Raw genomic sequence first — 20,494 nt, 5'->3', positions numbered from 1 at the left:
CGCTCTTTGATAGAACGTTGTAATAGGCTTTTAAAAAATAAGTTAAGAAGACCTTTTACAGCGCTCTTTCAAATAGCGCTGTAATAGGTTTTTAAAAAATAAGTTAAGGAGGCTTTTTACAGCGCTCTTTCAAAGAGTGTTGTAATAGGCTTTTAAAAAATAAGTTAAAGAGGTTTTTTACAGTCCTCTTTCAAAGAGTGCTGTAATAGGCTTTTAAAAAATAAGTTAAGGAAGTCTTTTACGGCGCTCTTAATAGGCTATTAAAAATTAACTTATATTTTTAAAAAAATAATTACATTAAAATGAATACATTTTTCAAATTAATTTGAGTAAAAATTTTACACTAGTACAAATATTTTGCTGACACTTTTTTAACAAATTTTACTGACATTAAACTTTAAAAATAATATTATAATAAACTGTAAAAATAATATATTCGATATTTTAGAATAAAATTTTAATTTTTTGAAAATATTTTATAACAATTTAACCTTTTTTTGGATTAAATTTAACTTTCTTCAATACTAATGTATAAAATACTAATTTATATTTAAAATACATTATATAATTACTTTATATAGAGTAGTGTTTGACTTGAAAGTTATGAACAAATAACAACTCTTCTCAATCAACTACTATCCATACGAACCATATTGCCAACCATCTCTATCTTTGTTACTATCCCTACCAACTCTCATTCAAATATTATCCCTAAACCTTAAATTGCTTCAGTTTCCTCTTCATTACGTAAACTTAATACGCTTGTTTCCCCCCTATATTGCACAGTACTTTCTAGTCCAACATACTCTGAAAGAGATCTAATTGAAATAAAGGAAGACTGGTGTTAGTATGTGATTGAAATTAAAATTATTTGGTTTGCTGGGAAATGACATACTGCAAGGGATAGTGATATGAATATATGGTAGTTCTGTTCTGTGTAGTTTTGATAGTTATATGTATATGAATATGACACATTTGAAAAGTTGTGAATATGTAGTTATATGAATATTTATATAGTTATGTGTTGTTGTCAATATGTGAATATGTATATGAATATGTTGTGAACTGATTGTGTAAATATGTAAAGTTATAAAGTTAAATTATAAAGTTATATAGTTTTGTTGTTGTGTACTGATTGTGTGAACTGATTCTGAATGAAAAAGATTTTGGAAAAAAAATTAAAAGACAGCGCTGTAGTAGGTGCATAATAATGAATCTATTGAATAAACATTTTACAACGCTTTTTCAAAAAGCGCTGTAATAGGAGCGTTTTTTTAAAAAGTGATGTAAATGGTGCAAATAATGTATCTATTGAATGCACCTTTTACAACGTTCTTTTAGAAAAACGCTGTAATAGGTGCATAATAATGCACCTTTTACAGGGCTTTTTCAGAAAAGCACTGTAATAGATGCATAATAACGGATCTATTGAATGCACCTTTTACAGCGCTTTTTCCAAAAAGCGTTGTAAAACGAGTATAACAAACGCGAAATATATATACCTATTTTATAACGCTTTTTTATTTTAAAAAACATTGTTGTATCTTTTACAGCGCTTATTTTTTTTGAAAAAGCGCTATAAATGGCTTAAAAAAAACGCTATAAAATAGGTTTTTTCACGTAGTGATGCCAATTTCAATAGACAAGTTTATGTTATTAACGAGAGAATTAATGATATCCTTGAATCTTAGTTCAAGTGACAAATACCGATATTGTTAGGATGAAAGTCTTATTTTGATTTCAAACTTGGGACATCGCAGTTGTATGAGTTAATTATAATGAAATATATTATATTTTCTTAAATAAAAACAAAGAAAATCAATGATAATTTTTCCACATATTAACAAATAAAAGATGTTCGTTTTACTATGTTAACACTTTGGAAAGAAAAAAAATGATTTGAAATATCTTGCTCTATTTTTTCTTCACATCAAATTGCTAGAATATCCTGAACGACCAAAGATTTAAGAACGTGCGAACGCACCAGTTTTTAACTAGTTTCAAAATAAATAAGATTGAATTCAACATTAAAAAGCATTGAAAATTTGTCTTCATTACAAATTTAACATCAGTGTGATGATGTACAGAATAGTCTGATCAAGATATAGAACATATTGGATAAAGAATACTTATAAGCTCGAGAAACTATATAGTATTAATTTGCTAGATTAAGACTAAGACTGATTTTGATAGGATATATAGTAGAAATAAGTTTCAACTACCGTTTGAAAATGACCTTAAACAAATTTTATATATAAATTAATGTTGTGGAATATTTGGTGACCAAGGTGAAGAAGCTAAATGTTTCATTACAACCAGCAAGGTAGCAGTCTAGCGGGATTAACTCTCAATTAACTTCTAAAGTTTAAAATCCTTCTTAAAAAATTCCTTATCAAATTCACTAAAATCAGAATTCTATTAAGATAACTTTTTAAGATCTCAATTTATTATTTAATTATTTTTATTGGTTTAAGTAAGGGACTGGTGGTTCAATATTTTATTGAGATTTTTTATTTCAATTTTAAATTTTATTTTTTTATGAATTTCGAAAAAAAATTCTTGTGAAACAATATTTTTGATTTTTTTCTCAAAATTTTTCATAAAAGATAATTTAAACAATTTTTTGATTATTTACTCGAAATTTTTTTATAAGTAATAACCTTGTAAAATTGATATCTAGTACTCCTATGAAGGGGCCTATGGATGGTCTTTGGAATCAGTGCTCAGGACCACAGTATCATATCATATATGATCTATCTCTATAAATTATTTCGAATGCATGCTTGAGGCAGGGGAAACATTTTTAAAAAAATGCATTATAAAACAAATTCATATCACTTTGATTTTGTTTCTTGTCCCACCTTTAAGGTTCAACTAAAACAAATGTGTTCATGAATTCTTAAGTTATAACATAATATTGATGAATATGTCAGCATCAATTCTTTTTTGGAAAAAATATGGAGAAGGAGAAACAATTATTGATGAATATGCTACCAATTATTAATTAAAAAACATTTTACTAATCTCTCTTAAAATTATAAGGTGAAATTCTTCTTAACTACTAAACTGACGCGTCATAGACATAAAAAAATAATATTTAGAACAAATTTTAAAATAAAATATAATAAACAATAAATTAATAGGGGAGTAATGTTTTGTTTAATTAATTTCAATCCAATAATCTCAAGTGATATGTAAGATAATTTCTTCCAAGAGAATAATAGAAAGACCTATAAGAGGTCAAATCAATAGGTTCATGTAATAAGACTATAATATTAAGAGCTATCTTTGTCAAATTAGAGTGGCTCCCGAAATTAAGGGGTTCAATCAATTTTGAAAGAAAGTCAAATTAACGTTTGATATGTTGCCACTTATGATGATGCATCATAGAAGATATAGTTGTGTTGAAAAGGATAACATCAAGTTGCTTTAAGTTGTTTTTTAACAATCACTTTGAGTTGTTGTTATAAACTAGTATTAGTTTTTCAAAGATGATTCCATTTCGATAATATAATCAACAATTGACTAAAATATTATTATAGGCACGCGCATGACTTTGAGTTTAACACAAAATACAAAAATATTTCACAAATTTGGACAAGATTGGAAGTATAAGCATCAAACCCAAAATCAGATGCTCTAATAGAGTCACTTAGATATAGTAATTTAAGGATGTAATTTATATAAATTTTCAGAAAATAATAGTTTATTATGTAAATATTTTATAGTGTCAACCAATCGTAACAATTAAATTATTAAAAATATTTGTCTTTAATTATATAAATTATTACTTTTAATTAAAAATATTTATTTTAATTATATAAATTACTGTTTTTAATATTATACATATAAATTATTGTAATTTATCAATAATATAAAATATTTTACACCAATAATATATAAAATTAGGATATATATTGTGGTCCAAGTATGAGATATATGATCAAGTTAGAGAGACCAAGAACTACAAATCCAAGTTTATCTTTGGACTAATGTGATAATTGCTTTACAAAAGCAACAAAAAAGAGAGTGTCCCTGTCATTAACTTTAGCTATCATCATTAGTCACTAAGTTATCAATTTTTTCAAGGCCACGATATCTTGCTTTGTGATCAAGAAATGGGCTGGGGAATTAAACCAAGCTCCTTAAAAAAATAATGTGATCACTTTAAGAAGTTGCAGCAATAAATTATAAAACTAATCAAGTCTTTTTGGAAAGGATTTATTTTAAGTAAATCACGTATCTTTATAATTACACGAAAACGACACCAATTTGATATATATTCAAAACATATTTATTTAATGAGAGAAGTTTATACCGAGAGAGATGGGAATAATTAATTTTGACCATTGGATCCAAATGAACGATTCAGATGAAATGTTGTTTTAAAGTTATCACTTGTTATTGTCGTATCGTAGGATTGTTCTCTTATTCTTCAATATGTTTCTATAGTACAATTTAATACTTTCACTTTTTTATTTTAAATTTTTTTCTGCTTTTCCTTTTTTGTTTTCCTATATTAATTTAATTTAAGATGATGATTATCAAATAAACTTTTTTTGAATTTTTCTTCCATATATACTCCTGGCTATTTTGCCTAGACTGAAGACGCAAAGTAAGAAGAAGGAGTGCGCGTTAATAGAAAAAGCATACCATCTAAATCATACCATTTTAATAATTTTTGTTTGTTTCATGGGAGATATAAGGGATTTTAAATAATTTTTTCAAAATAGAGGGAGATCAAAAAATACTTTAATAAGTATTTTGTTTCTTTACTCTCCCCTCACATCTTAAAAAATGATTAAAACGTATCATTTAAAATAATATATTTTCCCCCCTTTATTTATCTTCCAACCAAAGACACTTTAAATATATACATAAACATGAAACTATTTGTTATGTTTATTGATAGTGGCGAAGTTAGCATTAAATTTATTAGGAGCTTAAATATAAAATAAATAAATAAAATGAAAAACTAGCATATTTTAAGATAAATTAATATTAACTTTTAACTAATAAGCAAAAAATTCACAATATTTATACTTATATAAATTGTAAATTAAAATAATACAAAAGAAATAAAAACTGACAATAGCTATTTAGAAATTTTGGTTTACCAATACTTTAAATTGGGAGTCAAATTCATGCATAATTGATATTTATAAAAAGATTTGCAATGTTTTTCCAATATAAGTAATTAAATTATTTGTAAAAAAATTATAGTGTAATTTTTTTTCAGAGTCATGTGTTCACAGTTTTAATCCCAGCAAAATTATCTTTCTAAATATTGTACAAATCGAAACTATCAAAACAAAATGCATAAATTTATCAATTAAAGTGATAGTTTTTTTACTGTCTTATTTCTACTAATTATTGACAAATAAACTTGTTTGATATATATATATATATATATATATATATATATATATATATATATATATATATATTAGTGTAGCTAAATATATCAACTATAAAGAATATGTAATTAAATATATCAACTATAAAGAATAGTGGAAATTGCTAAGTGATTTAAAATATCCATATAATTTGAGAAATTTTTATTCTTAATTAGTTATAGTGAAATAAGGATTTGAATCCATGAGTAAACTATAAAATGTAAAATAAAAAATTATTATTATAACAATCTTACGATTAATTATAATTTATTTATAATAATTTCTTTTAATTTATTATTCAATTGATATTATTCTATTTTAGAAAAGTCGAAGTTTTAAAATAACGTGTGACAGACATGTCAATTGGTCTAATAGGCGCTTTATTTTCACCCCATTTTTGCCAATACATCCTTTAAAATAATGTAAAATATATTTTAAGTAATTCTAACTGATGTACGTCTGCAAGTTAACTTGTGGGCTTTTCTTTTTGAAAATAATTTTTAAACCATTTTTAAAGTATTTTTAAAATACTCCTTTTTTTTTTAAATACCAATATATTTCATTTTAAAAATTAAAACCAATTTATATAGTCGACGGTCATTTGAAATGTCGAACTTATGTTACTTCAATTCTTTTCATTATTTTTTTGAAATATTTTAGCAATTAAATAATGATTAAATATTTTAAAAGGTTACTAAATAAACAATGATTAAATAATAATATTATTTATTAAAATTAATTAAAAAAATCAACAATTTTTTTTATAAAGATAGACCAGAGTTGACTGTAGTATTCAAATAATATTTTTTAATAATTATCAGTAATTCAACATAGTTTGTATTTTTTTAACATTTTTTCTAACTATCATTTAAATTTTGATGTGTATACTATTTGGATAACCTATGTAATTTTAGATTACTGATCATACCCAAAATATATTTGATTACCGATCATATCTAAAAATGCAAAATATGTTGGATTAATGATTATACTCAAAAATAGTTTTCGAATGTTGCCGATAACTTTAATCAACCTTTGTAATTTTTTTGAATTTCTGTTGTTGATTTTTATCAATATTAATGAATTATATTATCATTTAATAATTGTTTTTATGATTTTTATTTTTAACAAACAAAATTTACAATTAGCATGAAGTTCTCATCTTAAATGGCAATCTTTTAGTATTTAAAAGAAACAAAATACCACAAGCTCGCTTTTTGAAATGGTAGTGTCCTACAATAAGTTGGTTTTGCAAATATCTATCTCTCATTTATCCAAAACATTAAATCGGTATTTAATTTTTAAAATAGGGTACTTGATTTTATTTTTTTAGAAAGGGGTTATCTAAAAAAAAGTACCCCATTTTTACTCAAAAAATTTAATTTTTTGATTATTTAATTTTTATATTATATTAAATTCTACTCGACATAAAATTATATTTATTTTTCTCCATTATAATTTATCTTTCTTCTATCTGTATCACTCATATATATATATATATATATATATGTGGTTGTGTAGAAATTTTTCATGTTAAAAATGAAAAGTTATTTTTATTAGTTTTTTATGAAAATCATTTTTAATAAAAAAAAAATATAAAAGTGATATATGAGACTGATACTATTTTTGTGAAAGGGTGATAGATTCTTGATGCAATCTTAATAGTCTAGAGGAGGTGAATGAAGAAAAGAAATATAAAGGAGATTCAATCTTATCTAAGGTGGATTTCAATAAATTTAATGGATTTACTTACGTGAAAGTGATCTCTTTCGTACCAAAATTACTACCGTATTAAGAAATATAATATAATTTGATCAAGATTACATAAAGTCAAAATTATACGCAATGATATATATATGGAAGAATTTATTAACCGTATGAACAATATGAGACTATTTATAAAATAATAAAAATCCCATTTACTTATTCTCTAGCTGTATGTTCCTTGTAAGTTACGGTGAATAACATTTTCAACTCCCCAACGAATCCAATAATGAAATTGATGATCTGGAAATTCCCAATTTTTTTATATACAAAAGTCAAGACAGAAATAGAATATTGTAATTGAATGGCTTAATTTTGGGATCACATGACTCATAAGATTCCTCTTTATGGAACCTGAATAGAATGCCTCTTGCAAAGTTGTCATCTTCTTACAACTAGTGCTATATTGGAACAAGGGACGTGGAGATTAGACCTACTATTTATTTTGTTTACACTATTTTTGTAACATATACAATGATATAATCAAAACAAGTACAATTTCAACCCCTCTACATTTTTAATGAACAACTAAACTATTTTATTTTATTCATATATGTGAACAATTAAATAATTTAACTATTTTAGAATCAAATTCGAGACTTGTGCGATTTTTTTTTTTATTTTCTCTAAAAAAAATAGTATAACTTGTACAACAATAGATACCATGAAAAAGGACACTCTAACTAGCTTGTCCCAGATATATACAACATATACACAATGGTGAAATTTTAAATATTAACAACATGAAAAATTAAAATACAGGGTCGTTCTGCAATGCATAAATATACAGCTCCATCCACCTCTACAACTTTAATGAAAAATAAAGTAAAATTACCAAACACTATAGCATGTGACATTTTTTTTTAATTATTCAATATGGGACCTCTCTGTCATGTTCAATTTCCACTTTACATATAAATATTTATTATCACCCTAAAAAAACATGTACTCATCCTCTCATATATCCCACTATAGCTTGTTTTGCTTTGCTGGTCCATGTGAAGTGTTTTATAGTGTTTATAACAATGTTGAATCTCTTATTCTTGTTCATCAAAGCCCAAATCTGACCCACAATTTCAATTATCTGCTTTTAAGCTGGCCCATGATTATATTCACACAAAGTATTTTGCGATGATATGAATCACTTATTCAGACATAAATACAATACTAATATTAACACATGTTGATTCTGATAATAACTTTTTTAATTTTTTTTTCAAATATAACTAATATCTTGTATTAATGTTGTGTCAATATTTGATATTAACATGTGTTGAAATCATGCATATCTTTATAATTAGAAGTGTCATACATAATGTTGCTTTTGAAATGGGACCATAATTAAATTTAAAAAAAAAAAAAAAGAGTTTTTATGGTGCAGGTGTTTTTGACATGCTTTAAATTTTAATATATGATATTGATAACTATTTGTAATAACAAAGTTGAGTAACATGTTGTAATCCGAAAATGCACAATAAATTTTAATTAAAAATCCAAAATAAAAAACTTTCTCTCATATTCATTCACATCCAATCAGAAACTTCCTTATCTTGTCTCATTCAACTGTGTCCACTGGTGAAAGTTTATTTGTCATAACTTCATAACGGCTATTAACACCCCCTTCATCTTCTTCTTCTTCTTCCATGCTATCTCCCTCATCATATTCATCATCATCATTATCATCATAATCTTCTTCTTTTGCTTCAACTTCATTACTATTCTTCTTCTTCTTTTCCTCTTCGTCATATTGAGTTGTTGTTATTGTTGTTGGAGGTCTCCATTGTTGTTCAGGTTGCACCATCAATGGTTCCATCATCTCACTTGACTTGATAATATTATTATGAAATGTTTTGTTCTTTTCTTTGTAAAGAGCTTCAAGTTCATTAAAATAAGGACATGTTTTACTACCATCACGCCTTTGCTTGTTACTTTCCTTCATTTTCTTGTAGTACTTGTTTATGTTCTCCCATTTCTCTTTGCACCTCTTGGAATTTCTATTGTACCCTAGTCTTTGCATTCCAGCTGATATATCTTCCCATAATGGTGCTTTTGGTCCATTTTCTTGATACTTTGGTTCAAGACTTGTTCTTATCCTTATAAGAGCATGAACTTCAGATTTTGGCCACCTTGATGAAGCTCCACCACCACTTTTGTGTCCGTTATTCTGGTGAATTTCAACAATGTTGTTGTTTGACGTCACCGGTTCGTGTGGTTGTATTTGTAGTTGTGATATAGGAGTTTGAGCTGACTCTGGTGGTGTTGGTTGTGGTGGTGGTGGCGGCTGAATAAAATTATCTTGTATTGTCGAATTTTGTTGTCCAGACAATTTTTGAAGAAAGGCAATAACAGCCGCATTTTTTGCGGCTGTTGTTGATCTTTCTTGGACAAGAAGTTCGTGTTCTTTATTGATTCGATTCATTTCTTGAACTCTCCAAGCATCTTGTTGAGCCATGTGTTCTCTCTCACGTTTGTCTATGGCTTCTAAGAACTTCTTTTGCATTTCCTCTTGTTTTATCAACACTTCTCTTGTAAGTCTTCTGAAATAGTCCTTCCATTTTCTCTTCTTTCTGTACTTCTCTTCCAAGTCTTCATCAGAAGCCGTGGAAGAAGAAGTTGAGGTTGTTGTGGTTGAGAATAGATTCATGTTTGGCAAAGAATATTGAACATTGTTGTTGTTTTTATTGTTGGTTAATGTTGGGGTGGTTGTGGCGTTGGTTGGTGGCGGCAACGGCGGTGGTGGTGAAGGAGAAATGAGTGTGGTAGGGTTTGTGGATGGAACATGTGATATTGTTGTAGTGTTATTAGGCTTTGTTGGCAATGACACTATGTTGTTATTAGGTTGTGGTTTTGAAGTTGGAGGATAAGAAGAGAGTGAGAATTGCTTTTCAAGTGCTTGTAATTGATCAAAAAACCTATATGTTTTTCCTTCGGATTTTTTTCCACTTTTACCTTCTTTGGTTCTTTTGTGGTACTTGTATACATTCTCAAATTTCTCCTTGCACTTCTTTGCGTTTCGATGATAACCAAGTTCAGCTAGTTTCCTACATGTATATAGAGGGATCAAGATAAGGAGAGAGAAAGAGAGTGATAATTAATGATGATAAATGAAATTTTATGATCATATATATAACCATTGAAAATGGAAATAAAACCGAAAGGAAAAAAAAATACCTACACTCTTTTTACGTAAAATAAAGGTAAAATTTCAGATGAGGAAAAGTACAAAAGTACTAGCAATATAGTACCAAATTAAACCACATGAAGGTAGTTCATACCTAAAAGAGTGAACAATAAATATTAAGACACACAAAGTAATAATTAGCTAGATGGAAGAATGAAACCATGAAAATTGAAGAAGATAAACTCAATAATATAATTTTTTAGTAATTAAATGATGGAGAGAAAATTTAAAATTATGATTCAATTCAACTTAAGCAACAAGATTCGGATAGAAGAACTTCACTTATAGGATTCTAATTGTATGGATTATCTTACGACAAAATTTATGATGACAATGAATTATTGTGTCATATGCTTGAGAATAATAAGATATGGAGTATGGCACCCCATAACCTTTTCAAAAAATGATTCCAATCCAAGATTTTTATTTTTATTTTTTGACAATTTCAACTTATAGAAAATGAGTTTAAAAAAAAAAAACTAATTGGTTAATTTGGAAATTGAAAATGAAATTCATATACACATAAATAGATTTGTTCATGCATGATGTTAATTGGTGAAGATTTATAATAGCTTCCACTTGAAAAATAAAAAATATGCATAGAAAAAGATGAAGAAGAAGAAGAAAGGAATAAAACAAAAAGAGAAGACACATATAAAAAATATTATTGAATTAAGTTAAATCAAAGTTGTACTTGTGTATGTGTATAATACCTTGAAACTTCTTCCCAAAGTGGACCCTTAAGACTTGAATCTCTAAACACACCATCCATATCTGACCTTATCTTCAACAAAGCCAATGTTTCTTGCCGGGGCCACCTATTTCCACCACTACCAGTAATATTCATCATCTTATCATCTTCCTCACCACCATTCCTTCCTTTCTCATCGCCGCCGTCATGCACCTCCGGTGCCACAATCTCACCGGAGGAACTATCCATCACTGTTGCATCTCCAAGCTCCATATAGAGATATATATATGTCCCTACCTATAGCTATATGCAATAATATTACAGCTTGAAGAGGAAAAAAAAATTATAGAGAATAAAATGATAAGAAAATTAAACAAGAGGAATAGTATAGTTGTATAGTATTGTATACTCTCTCTCAAAGGGTTTTTATTATGCGCATTGAGATGCTTTCATGGGGTGAAATATATTTGTTTATTTTTAGGTGGGATCTGTCAATTTCATTATTGAAGATAAAATTATAGCTAGAAAAAACAATATATTATATGCTTTAATTAAGTCAGGTTAACTTTATTGCTTTCTCTATGTGTGTGTATAGTTATTATTGTTGTCATTATTTTAAACTTTATGATTAGGGGTATGGAATCTTCGGTAATTATATTTATTTATTTTTTAGTTTGTTGGTGTTGGTTGAAAAATATATAATGAGACATAAAAAAATTAAAAAAAATTAGAAATAATTTAATCTAAATAAACATATTTTATTTCATTAAATTTAACTGTGTTTAAAGGTGGTGTATCATAAGTAAATCTACACATACATGTGATAAGGATCCAAGTCCAATGAAGGTGGTTTTGGATTATATAATGTGTGTCATACGTAAGTGGTGGAAAAGTAAAAAGAAAATTATAACATGGATATCGTTTAAAGAGAAAATAATGATAGGGAAATATAATAAATTGGAAAATATGATAATTATTAATTTTGAAAAATAAATTAACAGATGTAAGTGGGAACAGCCTGCAGATAGCGACGATGGAGATAATAAGTTGGCCCATTTGTAGGTCAGCTTTGGTTATTGGGGGCTTTTGGATTTAAGTGGCAAAGGGAATTTTGAATTTACTTTATTGCCCTTTGAAATTGATGTCATTGACCTTTTCTTAATCATGGAACTCTAACTCACATAAAAAAATTCTTTTACAGCCGCATAATGAGCTTAACATTCATGGGGAGCTTTCAATAGTGTTCTTGTACTTATCATTAGCTGCTTTTTTCTTATTCCCCAAAATGTTATGCCCTATGAAATTCAAAATCATCATTAAGTTTATTAATAATTCAGTTTCACCATTATTATTAATATTTTTTTATCGAATTATTATTATTATTATTACTGATGTAGTTGTTGTAATATAATTCTACGTTCCTTTTTGTGAGCATATTTGGAGATTAAAAAAATTGTCCTTAATCTAGTTTCATTTCAAATTACTTCTACTAGTTATTTATTGAATTTTCCAAATAAACTCTTTATCATTAATTAAGTGTCTTAAAAAATAAAAAAAGTCGAAAGACTATTTTAGGTTTTTTTTTTTTACTCAAAGTACATTTATATATAAAATAAATATATTATATATATTTTTTAAATATTTAAAAATTAAAGGAGTAATAATTAAAGTAAATTCTAAGCTGAGTAAAAAATATATAATTTCTAAGCAATCATGAAGCCACGTTGGTTGGATGTGAGTACCGTACTTATTTGAGAAGTCGGTTAAGAAAATACTAATTTCAGTCTATTTAGCTGTTAACTATGGCTTAATTATGTTTTTGTGTATAAGAAATGAATTAATGACACATTGGTTAGATAGATCATAGATGTAGGTCATTTTATTATGACAAAAACCATTTATGAATGGTAGTAACCGGTGACAAATTCAGTTGGCTTTCAACCTAACATAATAAATAGAGTGAAATTTTTGATAGCTTTTATTAAGATTTTTTAATAGCTTAAATATGAAATATCTTTTAACTCCACGTTTTTCACCAATTATTTAAACTTTTGTTAGGGACCATTCCCAACGGTGTGCATAATGAGATGAATGGTGATGGATATCACTATTATATACTATTAATTGGGTCACTTCTTCCCTTTTCTCCCTCGGTGTAAAATAAATTTTCAAAAAAAGATGCATGTAAAAGAGAAGAGGAAAAAGTGGGGTTTATTTTCTTTATGATATATTTTTTTGGATCCAGGAGTTCCATTAGTTCATCATGACCCCACAACAACGTGCTTCAACGTGTGGGTTTTATGAGCCATTAGTATTTTATTTGGCTTTTGCCACAAAAGAAAATTGTTTGGCTTTGAGAATTTAGATGTTTAACCAAAAACACCGTTTTTTTTCATAGTCTTATATATATGATTAATTTTAAGACTTTGGACAATATTTTTACTGTTTCTTTTTAATTATCAATTTCTTAAAACAAATATATTTTTTTCATTTGCAAATTCTAAAGTTTGCATTAACTATGAATTTAATTTATATTTGTTAACTATTTTTTTTTACATATACGTTCATAGAGATATTGTATATTTTTTAAGTGGTTGATGAAAGATAAAAATATATTAAAATTTATTTATTATTTAAACAGCTATTTTGAAGAAAATAGATATTTAAAAAAATTAAGAAAAGTATAAAATATTTTTTAAAATAAATTAATAAATATGATTAAAGTATTATACAATTGGAGTGTGTTTAAAATATGGACCTCTCAAAATCAATTTAACGGTGGACCTTTACGAATTTTGGTAAAAATTTAGTTTTATAATTAAAAAGTAAAGATCAAATATAATATATATTGACTTAATTGTAATTTTATCTTCTTATTTTAGCTGAATTATGAAAATAGTCTTCTATTTTTTTTTTCCTCAGTTTTGGTCTCGATTTTAGTTCAAAATTTGATAAAGTGTCATTTTTTAATGATGTGGCACAAAAAAAAAGATGATGTGAAAGATTCTATATGGATTAATTATATTTTATTATTATTCCTAATTTATAAAACATATTTTATTATTAATTACATTTTATGATGTGAAATATATTTTTAAAAATATATTTTCTACTTTATTACATCATTTAATTACAAAAATATATTAAAAAAAAGATACATTCTTATTCTAATATCTTATTACATTTCACTCCTCCTCCTCGTCCTTCTTTTTCTTAGAATCACATAATTAATTATCTAATAATAGTAAATATGAAATACCTTTTGAAGTAGATATTGGTTTTAGCAATAAGGTATAACACATCATAGTAAGAATATTTTTTGAAATACTTTTGATGAATTTGTACAACAATTACAACACATTAATGCTTAAATTGCATATTGGTTCTGGTTTAAACTGCACATTGAAATTGCATATTGAAATGAATGTCTTTTTTTATATATATTTTTGTAATCAAATGATATAATACAATATAAAATGTGTTTTATAAATTAAGAACAATAATAAAATGTAATTAATCCACATAGAATCTTTCACGTCATCTTTTTTTGACACATCATTAAAAAAATTATACTTCATCAAGTTTTGGACTAAGATTCTGTTTAAGAACCAAAATTGATGATTAATAAAATATGGAAATTATTTTCGTAATTCAACCAAAATAGAGGGATAAAAAATGAAATTAAATCTACAATATTTTATTAAAGTTTATTAAAATAATGTGGTCCATCTTTAGTACACAGACCATATTAGACAATTTCATATAATCAATCATCTATTATGATATTTTTAAATTTTTTTAAATTCTTCAAATATATAACAAATATATACTTAGTCATTTAAAATTCAGTTCAAACATATATACCCTAAAATGCATGTATATATAGGAACATAGGGTGTCCTTAATATAAAATCAAAATACAATCATAGATTTGTATCAACTCATCTCGATTTTGGCAAAAAAAAAAAACTTTATTTTGATTGGATGTGAGTTTAAATTTCCTCTAATAATCATATATGTTTTATTTTTAAATTTAATTTAATTATAAATATGTTTAGATTTTCTCTAACAATAAAAGATATTTGATAATTTCACACCATTCACACAAATATTTTAATATTCGAATCAATGATTGACTAGAACAAGAACCTGAGCCATTAGGTAATTAATCACATCCGTGGACTACTAGTTGAATCACATGATCGTTGAAATGAAATATAATTGTAAAAAATACTCACAACATAAATTTTACATAATTATTTAATTAAAAATATATATTTTTTTTTAACTAAACTAATATATATATATATATATATATATATATATTCTATCAAAAGAAATAAAATAAAATAGTCGATGGAATTATAAATAGATTTCTTAATAACACAGTGGTGGAATTATATATACAAAAGAAATAAAGTATGATCAATTCGGTGGATTCTATCGTTTTATTTTTTATAATTTTAATATGACAAACTTTAAGGAAGAGCACCTTGGTTAGATTGTTCATCGCAGATCCTTTCTTAAAAACTATTTGAAACGTAATCGACTGTAATTTAATAGTTTCTCGATTATATGTCTGAAACAGGAAATGTTAATTCGACGAATTTGAATTAAATTTTTAGAGATTCTTTTTTTTTCTTCTTATTTTCATCACTTCGATAAATCATTGTCTCATATAGTAGAAAAAAGAAAACTATTTAAAAAAAAATATCACCTGATATTCGTTAAAATTTCAAATAATTTTTAAATATTTAAATAATATAGACTATTCACCATTAAATATATTTATAATGTATGTGGAGGCAAACTTTATCTCAGTGGTTAGCCCAAAATATGGATTGATTTTTAAATTCATCCAGATTTGTGAATATACACCCGGTTTTTATCCATATCGTACAATTGGTTCCGATATAAAACCGGTTTTTTCAAAATCTAACCAGTTGTCTAAAATAAAAATTTGGTTCAGAATATTTTTTCAAAACGATTCTGTATCGCCGTCGCCGTCGCCGATCACGACGTGGCAGCTTATGATGTTGTTTGTAGGCTTGGGGATTGTTGAAGCGTGGACGACGGAGACGATAACGGCGATTTCTTGGATGACGACGGAGCAACACTGGGTAGGGGAGACGGCATGGGTGTGGTAGCGAGCTACGACGACGGGGGACGGTGGTTGTTGGGTTTGGTATATGAATTAGAAGATTTGGAACGTTTTGGTATTAACTAATATGAAAACAAGTTTTATATGGATACATCTATTAACCACCCGGTTATAAGAAAACGGGTATATCATTTAATAAAATATGGTTTGGTTAAATAACCTTTTGTTTTATCTGGTTTTTTCTTGAATGGATTTGGACAACTTGTTAACCGGTTATTATGAATACCCTAATTAGAACTTTCATGTTGTCCCGTCGCTCCCGTTTTCGAGTCATGTAGGCTGCAAAATTACTTCTTCCTTCATTTTAAATATAAAAAAATGGTGTCTATATCAAATCGAACTGGATCGTATGTTGGACCGCTAATCTGGTCGGGTCTCATCAGTTTGTACTAAGTTACTTACATTTTCGGTTATCTGCCTCACTCGAACCTGTTATCCCACCAGTTCAAGATCTAAACAGTCTGACCCGTTAGGCCTGGCCCGTCCAGATTCTAAAACTATGCTTCACACATTCCAATTGGTTAAACTATTCACACACAAAACTCGAATGGATTGAACTTTTTGTGTTTTATGAAATTAATGTGTATTTCTACAATAAAAAAAAAGTAATTTATGCGCTCCCACAACAAATCAATAAATCATTAGAATTCAATTATTGAATGGAAGGACAAAATGGATCAAGATATAATGTGCAAAAAAGTGGGACCCAAATAATTCATCACCGATAAGTAGTACATTTATAAATCACAACTACTATGCTTTATTTCTTTACTGGTAATGGTTTATTTTTAAGTTATTGATAGCAAGCCATAATTAGTATTTATAATTTTAAATTTGTCAGAAAAAATATTCTAATATAGGGATAAGCTAGAAAAGGGTAAATTAGTACTTCAAATTGAGGATTTTGAGGTGTAGGGCACAAGTAAGGTAGGTAAACATCTTTCAAAAGATGCAAGGTGGCACCGTGTAAATTAGGGAATAGATTATATAAAAAAATTATTTTATATCCTCAAATTTATACTTTTATTTTCACATTTTAATAAAAAAATTAATTTAATTTGTTTCTTTTAAGAAAAATGTCAAATTTTATATTTTTTGGAATATGTTTGTGTATTCAAAAAAATTCGAAACACAAATGTGTTCGAGAAACTTAAAATAAATTTTTTAAACACAAAATTTAAAATTTTTTAAATAACACACATGTTTTAAAAAAACTTCACAACACATTTGTATTCTGGAAAATATTTTTTTTAAAGTTGTTTGATAAATAAATGTATTTCGAAAAATTTAAAAAGGTTTTTCAGTATACAATTAATATTTTTTTAAATACATTTATTTATCGAATAACTTGAAGAAAAAAATTCGGTATATAAAGCTCGATTTTTTAAAATACATTTTTATATTGGAAAACTTTTTCTAATTAAGCTTTTAGGTACATAAAATTTACATTTTCTAAAACATATTTGTGAAAAGTTTTCTGATACATGAAGTTCAATTTTTTTAAAATTTTTTTAGAATTTAAGTTGAATTTAATAAGATAAAAATAAATAATTCATAAAAAAATAAAATAAATAGTTTGAATAAAATGTGAGGTAAAAGTAAAAGCGGTGCATAGTAAAATTTTCATTAGATAATAAGAAAATTAAGATAACTTTCATGGACTATTATAAAACGATGGTTTTTAAACCAAAAGAATTTACAACTAGCTAGTCCGTTAATTCAATTAATATATATTAATTTTGGAACAAAATTTTTTATTGAGAAAAATAGTTATCCATGCGGAATAGTTTAGTGATTATTTTAGACTTTTAGATTAAAAAAAATAAAGTGATGATATTTGGTGTCAACTATTTAAGAATTTAAAGTGTTAAGAATAATAACGAATCAAATATTTTAAAATTTACAATAAATTTTAATACTATATTATTATCTAAAATCTTAAATTATTAAATACATATCACTTTTATATATTTAATATTTATTATGTTTTTAAGTTGGTGCAAGACTTTTAAAATTTCCTTCACTTCAAGTGTGTATGTGTTTTTTTAGCTGGTTTGTTTCGGATTATCGACCTTCTTATGTGAGTGTGCTGTAAAAATATTGGAACAAAAAAGTTGCCTTGCCATCCTAATATTTAATCGTTCTTGTTTTTTTATTGCACAAAGCATAATTCATATGCTTATAGAATGTGCATGCATATGCAAAGTGAAATTAAGAACATTAATCGATGGCAAGGAATCTGCTAAAGTTTGTGGCAGCTAAAAAGAAAAGAAATGTTATATTTTTTAAAAAATTTACTAGTAAATAACACAAGAGTGTGAATATGAAGTCATAAAAAAGGCTAATTTGAACACTAGTGGTAAATTTTTAAGTACATATCAACTAAATTAAATCAACTCAAAATTTAAAATATTTAAAAACCAATTAAATATAAAGTGATAGTGTGGTTTTACATAAAGTTATAATACCATTCTTCGTCATGTCAAAGGTCATACTCAAATGCTTGAAAAAGTATTTTAATTTAAGATTAGAACTCGATAATTGATGAGATATTGAAAACGTTATTAGTAGAAAATTCTTACGTAAATGCAATACTTTACTAGTGCATTCGGATGAATATTGAATCACATTGATTAGGCATATTTTTTTTAGATAATAGGTGACTTCTCTACTTGTATCAATTTGGAGTTAAAAAAAATCGAACATAAAATAGTTGATGATTATAATTATTATCACTTGGTCTCCATCTTTCCCTTAAAAACCATCTATCTATACATACAGAATCATTGTCTATCTCAATATTATTCACCACCATAGTGTTTGAGTCTCACATGTTGGATTATTAATCCAACAATAATTTTATAGATGACTAATTATGTATTGTTGATTGTCATTTAATTTAAGTTGAGTTAAAAGTGATCTAATAAGGTTAAGATGATACTTGTTTGTATGTGTCTAATTGGGTGTGATGTTTTAATGTGTGGAGTCTAAAGACTAATTCTATATTTGTGATGAAATAAAATAGAAATATCAATAGTTAACTCTCATTATGGTTCTATAAATAGAGAGGTTAATTATAGTCTCCAAATCAAATTCATTAGTAGTCATTGTTGGTATTTTATTATCACAAAGAGATAAAGAGAATATTAAATGATTATCTCAACAAGAATGTGTGTTGGTTTTTAACGTCAAATCACATCACTATTTTATCATCGTTAACTGAAGTAAACTTCTACGTATTATTAATGATGATTAAGATGATTCATTCTTGTGTTCTAAGGTTTTTCTTTTGTTTTAACACCACATTGTTAATGAAATGGTTTAATGGTGATTATGGTTCTTTTGGAATTAGTTAGGTGTTGTATAATTATTTATTTTATGATATGATATTGTATACTGTATATGCAGTTATTTATATAGCAATAGTGATTTTGTGGACACAAGCTCTAACATCCGACATCATGTAAATTATAATTTTTATACATTTTTAATTTTTTTTATTATTACTTTATCTCTCCTAAAAAACAAAATGCACCAACTCGAACTGTGTATATGGCTATAGTGTGGGATACGTTGTCCCAATTATGTGTTCATATAACAACACTCTTCAAGAAAAAAAAATGGAACCAAAAACTATTGTGGCCTTATTTATAGTCTTAGTTTTTTTTTTTGCAACTCATAGTCTTAGTTTATTTTTGTAAATCATGATATAAATGTAATTTGCAGATACTAATTTTACAAGGAATTTGCATTCGAATTCTGGTCTCATTTTTGAGATTCAAAGTATTCATAGTTCATATCACATCTAGTGACCACTGTCGTTTTAAATATTATATTTAATAAAAAAATATAATTTTAATAATTAAAAAATTGGTAAAATAATTTAGCTTTATAAAATTTCAAAATATTATTTTAGTGTTTATATTTTTTTTTAACTTTGAGTTCTTATTTTAAAGTATTTTTTATTAAAAAAATGTTTTTTTTTTATTTTAAAAAAAGTTTCTATAAAAAAATTCAAAAAAAAAATCCACTCTTATTTTATTATATTATAAAAAATTTAAAACCTTCATTAATTAAAGATTCTTATTAAATTGTTTGCATATATGTTGATGTATACACATTCATAGATTGTTTTTTATCTTTTGTATACTTAATGGAAAAACTAGCCTTCTCTTGGATTCAGTTTATTTAATTTTGTTTGAGGTAGTTGAAGCAACGAATACCCAGCTTAAAAAGCATTTTATAGTAGTAATTAATAATTTGTAGACTTGACAATGGATCTTCCTATAAATCACAGCAGG

At 26.0% G+C, this 20,494-nt stretch overlaps 1 protein-coding gene across 1 annotated transcript; it reads right to left on the bottom strand.

The window, feature by feature from the left end:
* Nucleotides 1-8,553: 8,553 nt before the first annotated feature.
* On the bottom strand, nucleotides 8,554-11,472 carry LOC101495539 (trihelix transcription factor GT-2-like). The gene is made up of 2 exons (XM_004496415.4): nucleotides 11,055-11,472; nucleotides 8,554-10,201 (listed from the first exon to the last, which is right to left on the bottom strand). Exons 1-2 carry the CDS (start codon nucleotides 11,303-11,305, stop codon nucleotides 8,716-8,718), a joined length of 1,737 nt encoding a protein of 578 aa, XP_004496472.1. The 5' UTR covers nucleotides 11,306-11,472; the 3' UTR covers nucleotides 8,554-8,715.
* Between the last annotated feature and the right edge of the window lie 9,022 nt (nucleotides 11,473-20,494).

The sequence above is a fragment of the Cicer arietinum genome, chromosome 4 (assembly GCF_000331145.2).
Source record: "Cicer arietinum cultivar CDC Frontier isolate Library 1 chromosome 4, Cicar.CDCFrontier_v2.0, whole genome shotgun sequence".
NCBI classification, from domain to species: domain Eukaryota; kingdom Viridiplantae; phylum Streptophyta; class Magnoliopsida; order Fabales; family Fabaceae; genus Cicer; species Cicer arietinum.
Note: the sequence above shows the minus strand (reverse complement) of the source record. Positions and strands in the feature narration are given on the sequence as shown.

Excerpts from the sequence above, each read along its gene's own strand:
- LOC101495539 (XM_004496415.4), bottom strand. The coding sequence starts at position 11,305 with ATGGAGCTTGGAGATGCAACAGTGATGGATAGTTCCTCCGGTGAGATT. Across the intron at positions 10,202-11,054 it reads CTTTGGGAAGAAGTTTCAAG|GAAACTAGCTGAACTTGGTT; the intron begins GTATTATACACA and ends ATATACATGTAG.